The sequence below is a fragment of the Podarcis cretensis genome (genome assembly GCF_951804945.1).
Source record: "Podarcis cretensis genome assembly, chromosome: 3".
Taxonomy (NCBI): domain Eukaryota; kingdom Metazoa; phylum Chordata; class Lepidosauria; order Squamata; family Lacertidae; genus Podarcis; species Podarcis cretensis.
The window spans coordinates 100,800,794-100,822,971 of record NC_137172.1 but is presented as its reverse complement, the minus strand read 5'-3'; the positions used below and the strand labels follow the sequence as shown (position 1 = coordinate 100,822,971).

The window sequence follows — 22,178 nt, the reverse complement described above, 5'->3', positions numbered from 1 at the left end:
ACTTTCCATTTCACCATTTATATCATTGCAAACTACCGTATTTTTCATTCTATAAGATGCACCAGACCACAAGAGTTTTTGGAGGAGGAAAACAAGAAAAAAAAAATATTCTGAATCTCAGAAGCCAGAACAGCAAGAGGGATTGCTGTGCAGTGAAAGCAGCAATCCCTCTTGTTGTTCTGGCTTCTGGGATAGCTGTGCAGCCTGCATTCACTCCATAAGACGCACACACATTTCCCCTTACTTTTTAGGAGGGAAAAAGTGAGTCTTATAGAGCAAAAAATACAGTATGTCAGAGTGACACAGTTTTCTTTCCGATTTCAAAAAAATCAGTTTCAGGACTTGCTTTGGAACTGCAGTTAGTTAACCAAGTTATTTTCCTTAAAAGTCTGAAAGCAGCCTGGTTGTTTCTGAGCCTTCCTTGGGTTGGGCTGCATTTTCATGGCATCATCACAAGCACAACAGAGCGTCCAGATCCCTTCTCCATTCCCCAATGATAACCTATCCCTTCCCCTAATCCACCTGTCTGCCCTATTCCTCCCCCAGCCCCTCTCCTAACTTCCTTACCTGCCTGCTGAAGCAACAACGTCTCTGCCAGTTCTCTCACCTGGAACCTAGTTTGGAACTTCTTACCAGATAAAATATCAGCAACTCTATGGGGTTTTACTTTAGTATCCACCATTGCTGTAGCATGACAGTTTAGGCAATGTCCCATCATTCAGCCTTAAACCCCCGCATCCTAAATGAAAAAGATTATACTGCCCTAAACTACTGTTGTAAAAAAATCACTGAGATAATGTAAAACACCTTGAGTTTTTGAACTTGACTTATATAAATACCTAGTACGAGTCTGTATACTTTAGTCATATTAAACTTCAAACTAGTCTGCCCCTGATCCTTTTATATTTTTTGTAATAACCTGAATAATTCTCAAACACAGGCAGGGAACCCCATCTCATTTTCACCATAATACATTTTAAACAGCTCACATGTCAAGGAGAGTAATTTATCACTATCCCATTCAGATGTGACCATTATTCCAACTCTTTTGTTTCCTAGGCTTTAGCTATTAGCAGCTCTTTCTACCATATGTAGTTTGCTTGGAATTGAGCCTAAAGAATAATTCTGAGTGATTGGTAAGCTAATCAACAGCATTGTGTATATATCTGTTGGTATTATTTTACAGTACTGTGAATTTTGCAGTAATTGTCTATCATGGCTACCTGGTTTTGATTTATTTTAATTCAGTATTTCTGGAGGAGATTGGGGTTTCAATGTTTTCTCCCGTATAGCTTTTCTTCTTCTTCCACCAACTTAGGATTCGTATTCTACCGCCATTTAAGTATTCCACCATTTAAGTGTCTACCACTATGGAGTTATTCTACCAAGAAAAGGGTTTTCAAAAGATGCATTTGCCACTGAATGTATTGCCAGGCTGTGAAAATGAACAATGTACACCCCTCTAAACATACACATATTGCCTTTTTCATGAACTTAATTCTTGATAGTTCTCTATAAATATTATCTATATGTATATTTTTAATATCTGAAGACTTATATTTGGGATAAATGAAGATACGAACAGAAAGGTGATGGACAGAAGAGGGAGGGACATTTGTGAGAGGCAGGCTAGAGTGGTTTTCCTTAGCATGTGAGGCTGAGGAAGGGGAATCCATTCCAGGTGGGAGCTGGAAGGACTCAATTCTCTGTATGTGAATTGAAGATTGAGATAAAATGGTGATAAAGGGCTATATATATAACTATATAATTCTGAATTTTATTAGGCTCATTATGATTGTTGTTGGTATTTTATTTCTCTTTCTTATTCTCGTTCTCTTTTTCATTTTCCTTCCCTTTTTTGTTCTAGTATTCCTACTTATTTATACTGTGTTATAGTGTGAATTTGAACATTGCGTCAGGTTTATCGGTAATCTCCTGGGGTGTTAGGGTAAGGGGAGAAGTAAACCCTCTCTCAAGGACATCAGAGATGTCATACTGGGCCTGGTTTTGCAGCTAGCACTTTCTCACTTTCACACACCCAAAGTCTATTATTACTGAACTTGGCACATTGTGTTTTAAGCTAAGCACTTCGACGCTATGTTCCTCACAACTGGCTGTCAAAAAGCCCATCCATACAAAGTAGATGCTTCAGTATGATTTATATACTGCCTTAGCACCTATTTGCGAATTAAATTGAACCGCTAAATAAACAAACTGTGCCTTTTAAATAAAACATCAATCATTCCTGCCATTTCCCATCTTCATTTCACTTCGTAGTTAATCAGCATCAACACAGGCTATAAAACTTTAATTGATGCAACTTGTGTTGCTGACAGTGTATATTAGTTTTCTTTTAAAAAAACACACACACACACATAAAAACCCCACCAGTAATACTTCAGAGGCGCAGAGCTACAGATTAATCTGTTTTAGGGCATTCTCGGTCTTTCCAAAGTGATCTAATGCAAGTTAAGACAAAATTGCCTTCATTAACCTTGAGGTTCAAAAGAAAATAAGATGACACAGAGCTTCCTATCATCCCAGTTCTGAGAACAGGCAAATATGACCATTTCAGCTAAGGGTGTCACTATAATTAGCCCATGCTGACTTCTGCTTGTATCATAAGCAAGTGCAGGAATTATCCTGGGTATATGCCATCACTACAGATGTTGGTCCTTGTTATGAGTTGTCACAGCTGGAAATCTACATCTGCTACAAGCAGAAATGGTTGTGAGGAAAGCATAATCTGCACAGTAAAATGATCCATTTTGGGGGCATTTAGCATCAAAAGCCAAAATAGGAGTAAAATGATGTGGCATGGAAGAACACTGAATTTGCCCTTCCTGTTCTCATGCGGAGCTTTTAGAACATCCTAAACTCTGCGGGTGGCACTGTGTGTTAAACCACAGAACCTAGGACTTGCCAATCAGAAGGTTGGCAGTTCGAATGCCCACCACGGGGTGAGCTCCCATTGCTTGGTCCCTGCTCCTGCCAACCTAGCAGTTCGAAAGCACGTCAAAGTGCAAGTAGATAAATAGGAAGGTAAACGGCGTTTCCGTGCACTGCTCTGGTTCACCAGAAGCAGCTTAGTCATGTTGGCCACATGACCCGGAAGCTGTACGCCGGCTCCCTCGGCCAGTAAAGCAAGATGAGCGCCACAACCCCAGAGTCGGCCACGACTGGACCTAATGGTCAGGGGTCCATTTACCTTTACCTAAACTCTGCTGTAATTAACCCTGAATGCATGTCACTGGGGCAGGGACTTACATATCCTTCCTCCTGTTTTCTTAAAATAAAATAAAAAGCTTAAAGCTTAAAAAAGGCTTCCATCTCATCATGGTGGTTCTGGAGGGGTAGAGTGACAATCTAATAAGATACAGTAGTAACATAAGCAGATGACACGGATAAATGGGACAGCAAGAAAAGAAAAGAAAGAGAGAGAGCAGGAAAGCTTAAAAGTGAATTGATTGTAGGGCTAAATATTGTTCCAATAACTAATGAAGAAAATCCAGAATTCTATGTTTCAGGGAACTGCCATCGGAAAGGCAGGAGGTGGAGGGTCTCTCAGAAGTCAGGAGAGACTCAGCAGCGGAGGAAGGCACCAGCAGGGGGAGAGAGAGAGAAATGAAGCAATGGCTCAGGGAGTCTTCCAGCGATAACAGCGGAGAAGTCTCAGGTCCTCCCATAGGTACACCCACTCCTCGACGGAAACTGTCGCGCCGAGAATCCAGACGACGTGTTTCCGTCAAGGAGCTTTTATGCTAGAGTAGATTCCGTAAACGCCCACTGTCGGATTCTGCCAGCGATTGAGGGAGCCACGCTTAAGGGCTCCGCTAAAGACAGAGTCTTGCTAAGCTGAGCAAACTCTGAGGGACTAAGCTTTTACGCACAAGCAGCTCATCATCCCATCACACTATGGACTGATCCTCTTGTTGGTATCTAAGTTCTCGTCCTAAATGTGTCATTTTAATGAACTTGTCATGTCTTCTCCAACCAGTGTTTTAGTTGAGAAGTTGCTACAGTCTTCCAGTATTTAGCAATGCAGATTCTCATAGTTGCTAGGAGAGTTGCAATCCATTCTAAGTCTATTGGTCTCACCTCAGGCTTCAAGTAACAAAGAAGAGCAGCCTTCAGGATGCATGGCAATTTGTTTTATACATTTTGGTTAATATCACTGATAGCTTGTTTTGAAGAAATTGAAAGAACACCAAGGACTGGGAAGTGTTTTTGTAAACAACCAGGTCTGTTCCTCTTTATATTAGGGTGTATAGCTCAAAGTTTTCATCATAATCTAAGAGCCCTGCCCCAAGAAATAGCCTGAGAAAATAGTGGGTTGGTTTCAAAAACTAGCAATGAAGCCAATAAATGAAAGAGACATACAATTCACACATCTGACATTTTCGTGCCTAATCCAGGTAGACATGCACACAAAACAGTAGGTGGAGAAGACTTTAAGGAGCATTTTGTGCTTCCCCTTACAACTACCTGGAGGTCTGCCAAAAGTTATATCTAAACAGATTTCTCCAAGTAAGTCATAATATCACATCTCTTTTAATATCCTTTCCTTCTGGGAAATGTGAAACAAGCACATACAAAAATAAAAATCCTACCATAACTTCCTACAAGATTGACAGTGGCTAATACGATTGAAAGGGCTTGGCGATTCAATAAGAGATTACTGCGGGGAAACAGTGCCAAAAACTCTTTTCTTACATTGAAATCCCAAGATAAGGCGCTTAACCGATATATGTGACACATGTACTTCTTGCTTGAGCAAATTCCACAGTTGGGCATCAGTTGCTCGAGGTTGCAAGGCCTATGTTGAAAAGTCATCCCCATATGGTAACAGATCAATGTCAAACATTTTCAGAGATCCAACGAAGCATGGATATTCTGGGAGGTCATGGTCCCGAAAGATGACCAAGACAAGCAGGGTCAGTAACGTGGAAGACTTTGAATACTAGATAAGATGTCCTGAAGTGGACTCTTTGTACAACGGAAACAAGGCAAAGCATACAGCAAAGTGATATTGTGGCATATGTCTTTCTTAACCAGCTGTCCAAAAACTCTCCTATTTACCCCTAACAAAGCCAGGAACTAATGAGTTGCTTCACCTTAAACCTTCTCTGTGGTTAAACTAATGACAGTCAGTATTGGGTCAAGGAATTGTAAGATTTGGGGGGCAATATGTACAGGTTATCTAGAACCTTTCTGCACAATATCTAAACAATGGTTGGCTCCAATTATTCTGAGCAAAGAGTAACAGATGGTGCAGTAAGTGGCGCCCAAGGTCACTCAGACTTCCTTGGCCTAAAATAGGATCAGGTCGGGCATGTCACAAACTGCCCTGTGATCTTCAGATGAATGGCGAGATATAAAGATAATAATAAATAATAATAACAGAAGGAGCAAATGGGAGCTGCAACAAAATGCTGCAATGGGGAATTCAGAGTTTCAGCCAGGCAGTCATGCCTTCTTGCAGGATAATCAGTTCCATACACTTCACACACAAAAACGAAAGTAAACAGTTGGTTTTCTGTGGCCATGGAGAGCGCTCAGTTTTTGGTGGGATGTTTTGGTCTTTCTCTATCTCTTGAGATGTTTTGTACTTCCGCAAATCTCAGGGTTCCCCCAAGCCTGCTGCTATCTTCCCCTTGTGTGTAGGCGGGACTGGTTTTGGCTACATAAGGAGACTTGAGTTCACGTTTAGTATATAAGATGATAGTGCCAATGGGATATATGTAACATTGCTGCCAGAAGTTGTTTGCAGGGTGTACATTTTATGAGCTGTTTCAGTCCTGTGACTCAAGATACGATTTTCCTTCTGCAAAACACCTCCTTCAAAGCCCTTTGCCCCAGCTTACCTTTTGCATCCTCATTCTTAACCAATCTTTGCATGTAAAACCATTCACCCACATTCTTCCTCTCTCCCTACCTCTGCCTCTTCCTTTTACCCTGGGAGGAAGATCCTGTGAGAGTTTGTAAGGTCACGGGTGATGAAGATGAAAATGTTGTTATAATTTTCAGGAGGAGAGAAGACTAGATAAGAAATCTAACACCGGGTAAATTAGTCAGCTGTGGATTAGATGGAGATTAAGATACTACTTGCCATCACTTCTGTCAGCAAAAAACCTCCTGGTCCCATTTCCATAGAAACAGGGCTGAAAGCCATGAATGGCTATGCATCTTCATGGTAACATTCTGTAAGGTCTGAGCAAGCAGCAGCTGAAGACTACAAAATCGGCATTGCAAGAGAGCTGTACTGCTAAAATAAATGGCTGGAATATAAATACTGGTGCTGCCCCTAAACCTTTCTTAAAACTTTTTATTTATTAGTAGGGAATTATATTTATTAGATTGGGATTCCCACTCCCCACCCCCACCCCTATAACTAAACCGTATCCCTCCAAAGAGCTAGTTAAAGGAGAAAAGGCATCCTGAGACACTACCATCTCAGAATGCTAGAAAATATGTATTTGGATGCACAAAACTCACCCCCTGCACATAGAAATAGTCCAGAAGCACAATTAAATCACCACCGTTTTCTAAGATGTGTTTCCTTTTCAGGCAGCTTCAGACAGAGGTGTGTATCATTGTTAATTAAGCAGCTTGCTTCAGCTGGACCTTTGTACATGCCCCAGGAATTTGGCTTTGCTCTGTGAGGTGAAAGCGATTGTAGTAAGCGAGGGAATGCCCCCATAGAGCAATCCCATGCAGGCCCAAGCAAATCAGAAGCAGGAGGTTGTAGTTGCCCAAGTGATCCCCAGCACCTATTCACCTATTGCCATATCTCAGGCACGCCCAACAGGTAGATCGTGATCTACCGGTAGATCACTAGACGTCCGTGGTAGATCACTGGAAGATCAGTGGCTCCTCCCAAAGAAGCTGAACAACTTTGGCTCCCCTAAAAGAAGCTCAACGTTTTTGCCCTGCACCCCCCCCCCAAAACCGGGACTTCCCTCCTCCCTTAAAGAAAGCTCAGCAACTGTGACCTGAACTCCAAAAAACAGGGCTTTCCTTCCTACAAAATGCTCAACAACTTTGACCTGAAGCCCCCAAAAGGGGGTAGATCACTGCCAGTTTTTAACTCTGTGAGAAGATCGCAGTCTCTTGGGAGTTGGCCACCCCTACCACATCTATGGACTTGAATCATTAATCGTCCCTTGAGAGTGACTAGATGCCACTCAAAAAGCACGTCCTGCTTCGAGTAGACCAAGCATTAGTTTTGCATTTTCTGAAGAGGTGCAAGCTTGTCCCCTTCAGCAAGGTCAAAAAAACAACCTACTAAGGCTGTGTACCCACTCCTGTTTACTCTGCACTCAGGGTATTCCTACCACTGGTTTGTCCACATTTATCCTATGGTTTATTGAGAAATACTGTGATTTGACGCATTTCTCCTTAACCAGCTTCCATCCAATTTGAAAATGGAAGCCATATGACGACATCCATGCCCACTCTCCACTCTCTGCTATGGACAAACTGCCTAGAAACATACCCACCGGGCTGATATGTACAAGGATGTGCAACTGCAATATGAAATGCAGTGGGGTAGAGGTGGAATGACCCCATCTGCATCTTTTGTTATGTAATGACATTCAAGTCCAGCTTGGACCTTTGTGAAAAGCCCACTTCACATTCAGGCTGAGGTTCACTCTTTAAGTTTTTCCTATAACTGGTAGCATAGAACATCCCTATTCAGTTTCACTTTTGGTGACACATCCAGAAAGCTGCTCAACGCTGCCCTTTTTCACACACCCTACCCCCAGGAATAGCTGTGGGAACTGGCAGCTCTTTCTCTCTTTAATGTTTGCCGGATGCTTTCTTTGTCTCCTTCCCCCCTCCCCCATTATCTTAAAAATCTAAGGCGATATCCTAAGTGTCTGCTCGGTTGTGGCAGCATTTACTAGAATATTAACCGATTAAAGTTTACTATTCAGCAGAATTAATAAATCACCCACCACTGCATTTTGAGAGCCATTGATTAAGGTGGCAGGGGAGGCAACATGCCACATATATGGTGTGAAAATTCCACCCATAATTGTATATGAAAGTGAGGAGCTCAGAATCCAATGGAATTCTGATGAAGATCTATTAGTTTCATTTCAGTCACTTAAAGGTATGTACCGTATTTTTCGCTCCATAAGACACACTTTTTTCTTCCTAAAAAGTAAGGGGAAATGTCTGTGCGTCTTATGGAGCGAATGCGTGGTCCCTGGAGCCGAATTGCCGAAAGATTGAGGGCACAAGGAGAAGGCAACGACAGAGGATGAGATGGTTGGACAGTGTTCTCGAAGCTAACATGAGTTTGAACAAGTGCCTGGTGTGGTCTGGTCCATGGGGTCATGAAGAGTCGGACACGACTAAATGACTAAACAACAACAACAAAGTCTATGGGATCAGGTGCATTTTTCCAAGACTTGACAAATGTGATGCTTCGGTTAATCTCAACTCTGTACAAATTTAGCCAATAGAATTTTCAGATCCAATCCTTTTTCCACTTGATGAGCTGTATCCACAACCTTCTGCGGCCCCATCACCATTATTTGCTGCCCACCACACAGTAGAATGAACACATGAGCAATGCTTCCTAGTCAGCAGTTTTATTAAAAAAGCAATAAATATCTAAGGATTTTCTCTCCCAGAACATGGCCAATAACCTTTTTATTTACAAAAGTGGTGCTGGATGCTTAATTTATAGGTAAGAGCAGACGAAAGGAAAGGGGGGGGGGGAAACAGGTCAATTAACCTTCAAGTTATGTAACAGATAACACAGTAGGCATTGGGGCAATTTAAGAACTCACTGCATTCCACAGCTTCCTGATTGTGTAAGAAAACAGTAAATACACATACTGACAAATAATATTAGTCTGCTTATAAATTATCAAGTAGAAATAACATGCTGAGTTAATTATCTGTCATTGTATAACATGTACTCATAAGCAACTGTCAGCTAATCAATGCAGACAAGTACCAGCTCATTTATTCTTGGTTGAAACTAGGATATATAGGTGCAATGGGTATCTGTTGGCTTCTGGGCTTAGTTCAACGTACTGGTTATGATCTTAGACTTAAGCATAGCAGTATGTTATGGAGCATTTCTTCCTATACCTGGAAACGCCGGGCAGTGAAAGTGGGACCTCCATTACAGAGTTTTCCTCTTTTTCATATCTTGGATATAAGTGCACTCCATCTTCAAACTCTAATTCCCCCAAGTTTAACATTCCTTCCTCAAACGCAGGAGTGGTAAGATCACTTCTTTTCAGTGAACAAGCAGCAGTAAACACATTACATAACCCTACTTAGATCTACATATTAAGTCAAGATTCAAAGTAAATTCAGCCACATGCCTTGATAGGCTATCAATACATACCAGACTTGGGGGGGGGGGATACATTATTATTAATGTACAACTTCAGTCATTTAATATTCTGAAAGCTAAACTTTCAAAATCCTGCCGATTCAAGTGACTCCTTTCCACACAGCAATAGGAAATACCTCCTTTTCATCTTCAACTCCTCATCGAGAAATGGAGATTAAGGCTAATGAGAATATAAAGCCACATGATCTACACTGCCTATCTATGTTAATTTTGTAGATATTCTGAAACTAATAACTAGGAATATATTTTATGAAATTAACAAACAAACAAACAAATAGTTCAGGAATGCATATGTGCAACTTCAAGTAGCAGAAGCTAAAAGCAATTTCCTAGAAATGTAATGGCCCCGAATGGCATATTTTGCAAGCATGCTTTTCCACAGAGAACAGGTAATTTAAATTCAAGGATCAGTTTATATTAAGTAACCCATTTCTCACTACTTCATTTATTTTGAAGTCCCTCATGAGGAGCACCAGGGGAATCCTCTGGCTTTTATACAATTTTCATAACTTCTTTCCCCCAAAACAAAGGGATATATTAACAGAAAACAATAGGAAAAACTCAGTGGTTACCTGTGTTCCTGTCTGGTAAAATACAGCAATGCTTCTGCAGAATGCCAGGCAAAACCTGTTATAGGAAGAACAAAACAAAAATAATTTATGTTAGTGTTTGAGAGCAAAAGGAAAGTGTAATTAAATTAAATGGCTGGCACCCCTTTTTTGTGCATAATATCAAACATGTCACATCATTATTACTTCTTGTTTCACTGGGTACTTATCTTTATTCAGTTCTCTGGCGCTGTGGGTTAAGCCACAGAGCCTAGGACTTGCCGATCAGAAGGTTGGCGGTTCGAATCCCTGCGACGGGGTGAGCTCCCGTTGCTCGGTCCCTGCTCCTGCCAACCTAGCAGTTTGAAAGCACGTCAAAGTGCAAGTAGATAAATAGGTACCATTCCAGCGGGAAGGTAAATGGTGTTTCCGTGCGCTGCTCTGGTTCGCCAGAAGCAGCTTAGTCATGCTGGCTACATGTCCCGGAAGCTGTACGCCGGCTCTCTCGGCCAATAAAGCGAGATGAGCACCGCAACCCCAGAGTCGGCCACGACTGGACCTAATGGTCAGAAGAGTTTGGATTTGATATCCCGCTTTATCACTACCCGAAGGAGACTCAAAGCGGCAAACATTCTCCTTTCCCTTCCTCCCCCACAACAAATACTCTGTGAGGTAAATGGGGCTGAGAGACTTCAGAGAAAGGTGACTAGCCCAAGGTTACTCAGCAGCTGCATGTGGAGGAGTGGGGAAGCGAACCCGGTTCACCAGATTACGAGTCCACCGCTCTTAACCACTACACCACACTGGCTGGGGTCCCTTTACCTTTACTTATTATCCCTATGCTGCCTGGAGCTGATAGGAATTAGGTCACTGGCTGCCCTAACTAACCTTGTAGAAGCCTTACTTGTTAACAGGCAAAACACACTGCAGATATTAATATTGTGCAGTTTGAAGCAACTGGATACATAACAACTGACTCCTTTTGGAATAAATCAATGTCCAGACCCATAAAAATACTGTTTAAACTTTTACTTGCAGAACTCTTCAAAAACAGAACATAAGCATTGAAGACACATCCAAAAATCCCCACACAATATCTTGTGCTGTGCAGCACAGGCTCAGCATTTTAGAAAATACGAAATAATTCAAACAGACCTAGAATCAGAGGTCTGTCTCTCCCCACAGCCTGCTTCCCAGGCTCCATTGGCCTTAGGCTGTTTACTCTCCCTTCAGGAGAGCTTCATTTATATCCTCACTCCCTCCATGAAGTTTCGGAGACAAAAACTCAAAGGCAACTCCCTTCCAAATGGAGATTTGCAACCAAATATCTTTTGTCACCTGATCTAAGATTACAACACTCACATGTTAGCTAGCAGAAAACAACAATTAGATAATTATCAACTCAGCAAGAGCTTAGAGTCCACTTAGAAAACTACTGTGAAAAAACACTGGGATATTTTTTTGAGGAGCAACATTAAACCTTGCAGTCATTCCTATCAGTCCTAGACAAAGCAATGATAACCCATTCAGTCCTCCAAATTAAGAAGTGACAATGGAGTTAGAGGCAGAGTTGGGCCAAGACACTGTCGCTTCCTGAGGTGAAGGTTGAGAGGTAAACACACCTCAATCCACGTACAAGAAACTGAACAGACTGGCCATCAAATTTTACTTCAACTGTGGCATTTGAGGGAAGTAGCCTCACACAAAGGGTACAGAGCAGGCTGTGTGGCATGGCTAACACCTCACAACCATCATCCACTCATCACTCTGCCTAGTGCTTGCTCACTATCTGTTCAAATAAATGCTGCAGTGTTTCAGCAGCAGCAGCACCACTAGGTGTTTCTTCAGCAGAGCAATATTTGCACAATGCCTGCTGGTGTTCTTGACTTCCTGCCTGCTTTTGGTATGGGGTTTCTCCCCCAACCACTCTTTGTGATGTGCTGAGGGAAAGTAAACAGGCAAATGAGTGACCAGCCCAGGCCACAAGCAGCTGGCAAAAGCCACCAATGGGGTACCTGCTCGGGAGGATGGGAATGGGCAGGGCAAGGGGAGCTGGGAGTCTGCAATTGCTGTCCAACATCTGCCACTTGAAGCAGCAACCTGACATTTCCCAATGGATCTCATGTTTAGCTTTAATGCAATGGTCACAATGAAGTATAGGCGAGGGACTTTCAAATCCATTGTTCAGTTTGTTTTCTTCAGAGACTACATTCCCTATGATCTTATGTCAAAACTCAAACGTTTAACAAACAGGGCACTTGGATATAATGTTTCGGTTTTGAATTTTTCATATATTTCTGTATTTCCAAGAAAAGCAATGACACAAGACTTGGGTAGCCTTCATCTACCTTGTGTTCTTTAAATGTTTTGGTCTAGAGTTTACATCAGCACCAGGTTGGCAAAGGCTGGCCAGTAGCATTTCAAATACCTGATCCCTCTACTCATGAGTAGAGAATCACTTACTTAAAATGAAAATGAATGGTGTTGATTTATAATCAACTTAGTTTATTTATATTCAACTTAGCTAACACATTTCAGAAATATTTCATTTCATTGGAGTTTCAAGCAGGCATAATTTCTCAGCTAGGTGATTTCTGAATTTAAAAGTATTTCCTCTGATAACAAAACAAAACAAAAAATGTAGCAGGAAATTTTTTCTTGATGATTCAACAAACTCTGAGAGTCAATCAGACGCCAAAGATACAACATCAAACTCAGAAATACCAAAATATATGTTCACTGTTCATGAGTAACGGCGTGACGCACACCTTTGCAAATTACGGTTGCATTTTTATGACACAGTTCTCCTATCACAGGATGATTCCCACAATTAACCAAGACAGGAAATGTGTAATGTGTCACTCAGCGAATAATATGTTGCTTCAGCCCTCGATATGATGAGCGCTACTAGTTCCGTTATGACAGATACAGAACCCGTTTCTAAAGGATCAGAGCTTCCCCAGCTGTCGCAAAGCAGGGGAGGACTAAGGGGTGGTGGGAAGGGAAAATACCAGCTATGATTCCTGTCCTGTTGCAACATATCTTGATCAGGAAGTTCACACGTGTCACATGCAGGTGGACTTTAAATACCTGCAAATGCAATAAGCTCAAAGCCTCTCTGCTTTGAATGGCCAAGGGATTTCTTGCTGAAAATGAGGTATCCTTTATTTAGTAGTGAATCAACAAGTATTTTTAAATTAAAAAAGTATAGGTTTTTCCAAGAGAGTAGTAAAATGTATCTGTTTTGCATTTAAGAACATCAGCAACATGGGGCCTCTAAACAGGATTGGGTCCACAAATAGTGCTTGGGTTGCCCCTCCCAGGCTCCAGCTCTTCTAAATGGGACATTTCAAAGCACCTGAAAACTGGAGGAGTGTGGTTTTCCCCCAGGACAAGGTCTCCAGACATGCAGACATTCTGGATGAAACAGAGCAATTGAAGGACATCTCATCTGCCAACGTACAAGGCAATTTCGAAAGCTGCATTCCCCTTCTACTGCTGTGTAATGAGACTGGGCAGGGGAGTAGGAAAAGCAGTGCAATAAAGACATCTCAGCCAAGATCTCTAGCAATTCTGACAAGAGATTAAATATCTAGCTGGATAAAAATAGTGCCCAAATCTAATATATTGAGTAGGAGGTGAACCAATGAATATGGTCTATTTAGCTTCATTTTTCACTTTTGTCAGTGCCAAAAAAAAAAACCACCTCCATTCTTTTGGCACGTTTTACAGAACCCCACGGATTTGCAAGCTCCCGCTTGCATCTGACAGGATTTTTACTCCACTGTTAGAGCAGATGAATCTTGAGAGGTGACCAGAGCACTGTCTAGTCCTGTTATGTTGGATGAGTTTCAGTTAGTAGAGCTCAAAGACGTGGACAAGGTTTTCGGATCAGTTAGAGTGGCCACTTGTGTTCTGGATCCTAGTCCCTCTTGGCTGTTAAAAACTAGGAGGGTGGGGACAGCTGGTGATGAAAACCTCCTTATGAAAGGGGGTGGTTCCTGCAAGGTTCCTGAGTGGGTGGTCCAGGCACTCATGGAGGAAACTGGTTTTCTAGGTCCATTTCATTCAAGGTTTAGGCCCAGTTTGGGCACAGAAACCGCTTTGGTCAACCTGTATGATGACCTCCATTGGGAGACAGGAGAAATGTGTCCCTGTTAATTCTCCTTGACTTCTCAGTGGCTTTTGATACAATCAACCATGTTATACTTCTGGAAAGGTTGTCTGAGATAGGGGTGGGTGACACTGCTTTGTGGTGGTTCTGGTCCTACTCAGATTGTCATTTCCAGAGGGTGATGCTTAAGCAGTGCTGTTCAGCCCCATGGAACATTCAATGTTACAGGGAACCAGGCAGAGGGCCTTCTCGGTAGTGGCACCTGCCCTGTGGAACGCCCTCCCACCAGATGTCAAAGAGAAAAATAACTACCAAACTTTTAGAAGACATCTGAAGGCAGCCCTGTTAAGGGAAACTTTTAATGTTTAATAGGTTATTGTATTTTAGTGTTTTGTTGGAAGCCGCCCAGAGTGGTTGGGAAAACCCAGCCAGATGGGCGGGGTATAAATAATAAATTATTATAATGTGGGGTTCGTCAGGATTTGATTCCCCTCCTTCTGTTTCCCTGTATAGGGAAGTTTTTTAATATTTAATATTTTATTATTATTATTTTATATGTTGGAACTCTGAATAGATTAAGGATAATTGTTGGCATTTAACTTGCACTAAAGTAGATTGACCACAAGGTAGGCTTTTAAGCAAATTTATACCAAAGCTGTGAGTGGCATAAAAATCTTCCACTTGCCTTTTTTGCCTTTGTGGTTGTACTAGTTCTGAAAGAGCTATACAGCTATATAAGGCCCAAGATGCCAGCTTTCAAAGGGAAAATCAGTGTTTCCAAAACTCTGTGAAATTAGCCACAGTGAGGAATCCCTTTGGTCCAAGTTACCCATTCCAGGCAGTATAAAGAGACCTAATCCAGAATGTACCAGACCATTTACTAACCAAACTTATTATCCAACACAACTCTTTGCCCACTATTTTATCTGGACACTTGTCTTTGAGCTTCTCCATCAGTAGGGCCATTTCCCAAGTCCCATTCCAGCTTCCCCATATCCTCACGTACCTGCCTGTCTTTCTTGCCGCCTTCTTATCAAACAGCCTTCCTTGTATCTAAGCATTTTGTGACAGCCACACTGTCTTTTCATTTCTCTCACAGAAGTTTATCAATGCTCTTATCACTGAGCTTCTCTTTGCATCAGTTACAATTATCACAAGCATTCCATGCTATCACTGCAGCCTAGCCAGTTACTATTGTGCAGTGAGGAAAAAGAAAGGAACATTGAGTTTTTGGCATATTACTTTAAGAGTCTTCTTTATTCATCGCAATATTTTTAGCACTGATGAGCCATTTTTAGTAGATGGCGCATGTTCAGAGAACAAGTTTTGAATTCATTTCATCAGATGTCCTGTAATAAATGTGCATGTTCAGAACTAAACTGCCTTGCTCTACTTGCTGGGAAAGCCAGCTGCTAAAATGTACAGTGCCGTAACTTAAAATGTTTAGCAAATTAAGTGTTTAGCAGACTTGAAGTTTAATAAAAGGGGCCACCAATTTGGTTCAGCTAGTCAGTGGAGTCAAGTTGACAGCTGCCATCAGACTAGCACAGAAGTTATCTGTCACTATGAATCATTACATTACATAATGGTGACATGCTTTATTTTTAAATCACATCAATATCCCCACCACACCACCATTTCTTGTCTGCCTATTCTAGAAACGTATTGATGCACTTCAGTGACAGAAGACTCTTTACGGTTGCCATTTTTCCATTTAAAAGGTGACTATGGAAACGACAAATAGAAACCGCAGCTGTCATTTTGCAAACAAGTTGGGATCTCAGAGGTTAGTGCTTAATTATAGCACTAGCTATCAATAGCCTTCCTATTCTTGCCAACATCTTGCATAATTGCAGTGTTCCTACCCAATTCAAAAATGCTCAGTGCTGTTAATGATAAACACCTGAAATAGAAACATAAATTAAAAGACAAAGGGCTGCATCCAGTGAAGGCTTTGTCCTAGTGGAAAGTGGTTATGCAAGTCAGGGCGTCAAGTTTTCACCAATCCCCCTTACTTATTTACTTTGCTGATTAAGGAGGAGAGAGAGAGGACTGTCAAAGAAAAGAGCAACTCCCTCTTGCCAGAGACTTGAACTGATAGCTTATAGAGGGCTTTTGAAATTAGGATGAAAGCCACATGAGGTTCTAGGGGCGCAGGTTGCCCAAACCTAATATGCAGTGATATCCCAATATGTTTTAAATGGGTGCCCATACAGGCCCTGTTACACAAGCATAGTGCTAAGGAGAAGTTAGCATGAGATGGGAAGTGCTGGTTGAAGACATTTTGTTGTATGGAGCTTAAAAAGAGGCACAGACACATAGCTCATACCAACACTTGAAATGGGGCAGCTAGACAATATCTGCCTTCATCTATTCCACCGTCCTCTCCCATACTACCACCTAAAACAGAGCTTTCCAAACTGTGTGTCGTGACACGTTAGTGTATCAAATGCAGTGTGTAGGTGTGTTGCGCGAATGCTCCTCCCAGGGCTGGAAAGGGGTTAGTTTAACTTCCGGTGTGCTAGTAAAAATTGAATTGCTGTGTGGTGAAATGATGCACGTCTAAAAAGTATGTCGCCAACATGAAAAGTTTGGAAAGCAAGTCACTTCACCCAACTGAATGGCAAAGCCATCCTGGGGGGGGGGAGGGGAATGATATCCTGTAAATTTCCCGGGTTTCAAAGGAAGCAGCTTCTCTCCCTTCCTCCTTGCCGGCCAGGGAGGAGAGAGGCTCCAACTGTGTTGCTTGGCTGCGTTGCTCACCCAATAAGGAGTCTAAGAACGACTGTGTGGTGGAGCTTGCATGCCTTGTGCCGATGAAATTGGCCGTGTTGCCTGCTCAGCGCTTCCCAGCGAAGAGGTGACGGTGGTTTTCCTTGCTGCACCCCCTTTGCCGGGTTGCTGCGCTGTGGGAACCACCACTTGAAGCTTCATTTGGCTGCTGGCTGGGCTTTCTGCCTTTGGCTTGGAGGGGCTCAGAAGTTGAACATACCTGTGCTCGGAATCAGATGGATACGTCATCAACCGCCCACTCACCTTGCAGGGGGAAAAGGTCTGTCTGGAGCGGGGGCACATGGTGGGGGGGGGAAGAAATCCCTTATTTTCGAGGCTGCTGGTTCCTTATTTTCAAATCTGTAAGTTGACAGCTATGGTATAATGTTCTTCATGCCTTCATGTGAATATACAATTGCTGGTACTTAGTATGGTCAACTCACCTTAATCTCAGCATATATTCTAGATATATCCTATAATGCATATATTATGGGTTAGAACCAGATTTAGCCATGCTTAGAGAAGGTTCACTGAAATCAATTAAATCCTACATCTTGATTCTTTTTTTAACCCTCACTTCTGTCAGACCTTGCAGTTCCTGAGCACAAACATCTCCCCACAATTTTCATAGGAAATCTGCCAAACTCTGCTCTACAAAGCTGGCAATTTATCACATTTTTGTTTCATTTTGTACTACCAGATATTTAATGTCCTTTTTATTTCCTCCTTTCTATTTCAGTTAATGGATAGAAGCAACTATGGCTTTTGCTAATATTTATCAAGAGCATTGCTGAATGAACTGCAGAAGCAGCTTATGCAAGACACGCAGGTGGCAGATTGGAGGAGAGATATGGGGGGACGGGACGAAAAGTGGTTGATATAGAAACACAGGATTGATGGGAGTGCAGAGGTGGCAGCAGAAAAGAGTCAAGAGATGGCATTGTTAAGATGTTTTGTCTTTTTAGAAAGAGAGAAATTTCAGCTATGTTTTATGTTTATGTAATGGATTATAGGGACGCGGGTGGCGCTGTGGGTTAAACCACAGAGCCTAGGACTTGCCGATCAGAAGGTCGGCAGTTCGAATCCCCGCGATGGGGTGAGCTCCCATTGCTCGGTCCCTGCTCCTGCCAACCTAGCAGTTCAAAAGCACGTCAAAGTGCAAGTAGATAAATAGGTACCATTCCAGCGGGAAGGTAAATGGTGTTTCCGTGCGCTGCTCTGGTTCGCCAGAAGCAGCTTAGTCATGCTGGCTACATGTCCCGGAAGCTGTACGCCGGCTCCCTCGGCCAATAAATTGAGATGAGCGCCGCAACCCCAGAGTCGGTCACGACTGGACCTAATGGTCCCTTTACCTTTACCTAATGGATTATAGTTTATGTCATGTGGAAGCCTTAAGAGATTATCCTCTTCTCCACCTACAGGGTGCATGCAGAAGGTGCTAGCTTCAATCCCTGGCATCTGCAGGTAGGGCTAGGAGGGATTCCTGCCTGAACCCCTATAAATTGTTGCATCATTCACTGCCGACAGCACTTAGCTTGATGGACCAAAGGTCTGATTCAGCAGAAGGAGGCTTCCAGTATTCCAGTGTAAGGTTTCCAGTCAGAATCAGGCATGCAATACAATCTAGGATTCAGTAACTGGAATTAAACCTTCTCAATGCACTGCTATATCAGGCATAGTATATTATGTGTGCTGTGGTGTAGCTATGGGAAGAGAGGTAAAGCTTTCCCATGCTTCATCTAGGAGGAGTCAGCCTATTTCCCCCCATGCCCTCAGCATGCAAACATCTCTCAGGAGAAGTGGAATAACACAGGAGGAGCTGGGTAAAATAGAAAGTTAAGTCCTATGATGAAGTGCAAGAAGCCCTGTCTGGTATAGATGCAGTTTGACTGGTTACTTTGGAGCATGCCCCTTGCAGTAACTTAGCAACAGGAAAGGTGCTCTACAGCTTATTTTTGGTACATCAGTTCTGCAGAATGGTGGCCTCAGGGGACACATTCCAGACCAGGACCTAAGTCCATTGATTTAAGTGTGTGTTCCTCTGGGTTTCTGAGCATTCGTCTCCATCCCAACAAGAATGCTCTGTGCTGGGATTGGCCATGGTAAGTCTCATTCTACCATAAAAGCAACTCCCATGCTAGAATTCAAATAATTTAAAGGATGTAGCAGAAATGATGGATACACAAAATGGTTTCATAGGTAGGTAGGTAGGTAGGTAGGTAGGTAGGTAGACAAATAGACACACACAGAGAGAGAGAGAAAGTTTAAAGCCTATCATTGCTGATTATGAGCTAAAGCAACCCAGACGTTCAGCCCATGATTGAGAGGACTACAATAAAGTGTGCATTAATCCATAAACCATTCACTCAAAGCAACCTTTCACCCCTGGTGTAGCAAGGGGAACACTTTCTCTGTTTGCAGCCCCACAACAACTGCATAATTAAACATTTGAAATAGCAAGCATAAGGTCACTGGCTGTTGAATGTTGCAGACAAATAAATGCCCCAGGCTTGGAAACAAACCTCTTCACTTAGATGTTTGCTTTCCAATAAATGTCTCAGCATAAGGATGGTGAGAGGCGAGGGAGAAAGCACTCCAGTGACAGCTTTCTTTTCCTTTGACCTTATCTGCTAATTAACTGCGAATATAAGGGATAGTTAAAGTAATATACACAACAGGGGCCTGCCAAGGGTAGAATGTGGGAAGGGGAATAAGTGATTGGAAATCATAATCATAAGTGGGAGGGAAATATAGCTAAAACTCCGGCAAAATTTCAAAAAGGAAGGAAGGTAGCAGCCAATCCCCATCATTTCCTGCTGAAGAGTATGGGAGCTACAGTTTTCTGCACTTCCCAATCCAATGTACAAAACACATATATTCTTGTTACTATCAATATTTATTAATTTTTTTTTTTGAGTTTTATTCATTTATTAACATTCTTATGTTACATCAGTAAACATTATCATATTACATCACAAGGCTTATTATAATATAATTTTCAGCATGTATACAAAGTTTATATACAAAGTTTATACACCTAAAGGAAAAAAAACAAGGGCAAAAAACTATTCCAAGATCATATATGTACCAACACTTTGGACTTCCTGTCAATCCCGTTGTATATTCCTTTTTTTACAAATGAATGTACTCTTATTATTGTATATTTCTTTACATTTTATCTAATACATTCCTATATCAATATGTACCCTTGGTCTTATTTCTCAACTCAGTCTCTCTCCAATGTCAATCGAATGCTAGCATGGATAGCGAACCTTTACTGTATTTTTGAACATCTATCTTATATCTATCCCACTTTTCCATAAATTTTTGTTTTGAATTGTCTCTCAGGCTATTTGTCAACTGCACCATTTCAGCAAATTCTTGTAGCTTGTTATGCCAATCCGTTATTGTCGGGACTTCTTCTTCCTTCCACCCCTTTGCCACAAAGGTCCGAGCTGCAGCCGTTGTATATATAAAAATACCTCCCTATTTATTATTTTTAAAAACACTCTTTGGGAAAGGATAGGGTTACAAAAACCAAGGCTACTACAATTGCAAAGAGAGAGAAATCGCAGCTATAGCTCATTTGTTTTACTCGCACACAATTTAGATAAGCCTCAACAGAAAAATTAAATTAAGATACCTTGGTGTCTGGCATATTTAAACTACTCAGGTGTTTTCCCAAGGTCAGTAAAGTATCTGGTTCTATCTTTATTAATGTGCTTGCGGCTAAAGTTAGCTTTATGGTCAGGAAACAGGTAGGTAACCTTGCTTATGTGGGAAGAATGCAACTTTCGATGCTTGAGAAATCTAAAAGTACAACCAAGTGTGCTTGACTCAGTATTGCTGTCACTTACAGAAGCTACTGAGGCATGTCAGTCCTCAGTCGCTCCTTTTTCCCTTTTCATATATTTTAAAGAATGAGCAAGCGAAGTTGAGCCATGACAAATATCCCTGTCTACCACAGATTTGTTCTATTCTGAGTTTAGAATGCTGTAGAGTTTAGAAACTATAGAAGTCTGTGAAGTGCCACTCGACTCATTCCAGCCCACCATGGCTTCCATGAACACTGTGTACATTTAAAACCCATGACTTCCTCCAGAGAATACTGTGGACTGCAGTTTACCCCTTGCACAGCTACAATTTCCAGCAACAGTTCCTAGGAATCTTTGGGGGAACGCCACATGATTCAAACATACGTGGTGTGCATGCACCCTCTCAGGATCATTCCATGGGGAGAATAAATGCATCTGAGTTCAAAGGTCTGCTGCACCTGCAAAAGATTACAAATTGGAGACTAACGGTGCAATTCCATGCATCTTTACTCAGGAGTTGTCCTGCTTTTTCCAGTGATGCTACCTTCCTTATGTGTTTAAGACTGCAGAAAGACTGTACAGTTATAAATATGTAGGGGGGCCATGTGTCCTATTTTGCAAACCTTGATTTGAGATGTTCTCAGAGGGTAGCCCTCTATTTGAAAGGCAGCCAGGTTAAAGATAAAGAGCCACCAGAAGGGAGAAAAGGGGCTCTGCAGTTTCCCATTAACAGCAAGCATCTGAACAGCTGAGTTTGCAAGCTCACAGCTCACCTGGTCACCATTTCCCCCACTATAGTGAGCTATATTGTATTTCTATTCAAATTATAGTAATTATTTCTAAGTTTGTATCTACACATATGAATTAGCACATTATGCAACCTTATACAAAACAGTGTCCTATTTTGTCCTCTCTTTCGTTCACCAACAAGAGAGGACAAAATAGGACACAGTTTTGTAAAAAGGTTGTGTGATATGCTAATTCATATGTGTAGATACAAACTTAGAAATAATTTCCTTTGGGGGAGGTGTTATGTACCAAAGTTCTCACCCTGGGCCAGCAGGGGGATACTATAGATAGTTTTCACTCAGGTCCACATATGCAAATAAGGAATTGAAAGTGACGTTCAGTGATTGGATAGTTACAGAAAGTTGTTACTGTTGCTTTGTAGTTGAGCTCTATATAAGCAGGTTGGCTGAACCCTTCAGCCCAGTTCTATTCTGGTCTGTGAATAAACAAGAGCTGTTTGAAGAATCGCTGTGGCGTCTGATATGTTCACCCACAACTTAACAGGATTTGTAAGTGGAATATATACATATATCACATGTTCCCAGGTACGCAGTGGAGTAAAACCTAAGCTATTCTTTGTTCAGGGATGGCTTCAAAACACGACTAGTAGCATGCTTGCCTCCTTCTCTTTTTGATCATGCTCTGGTCTATCCACTTGACCCGTCTCTAAATATTCTGGTAGATGTGGCTAGTAATATTTCAACTTGCTACTTATCTTCCAATTACATTTTCCCAGCTGAAATAAAAGAGAGCATTTGGCC

The 22,178-nt window shown here is 41.8% G+C and overlaps 1 protein-coding gene across 3 annotated transcripts in view; it reads right to left on the bottom strand.

The window, feature by feature from the left end:
- DLGAP2 (DLG associated protein 2) overlaps positions 1-22,178 on the bottom strand; it is a 420,471-nt gene that overhangs the window by 350,893 nt on the left and 47,400 nt on the right. For all 3 annotated transcript variants that reach the window (XM_079969732.1, XM_079969731.1, XM_079969733.1), the window contains one exon: positions 9,952-10,006. In XM_079969732.1, coding sequence (XP_079825858.1) covers positions 9,952-10,006 — 55 coding nt within the window. The remainder of the gene's footprint in view (positions 1-9,951; positions 10,007-22,178) is intronic.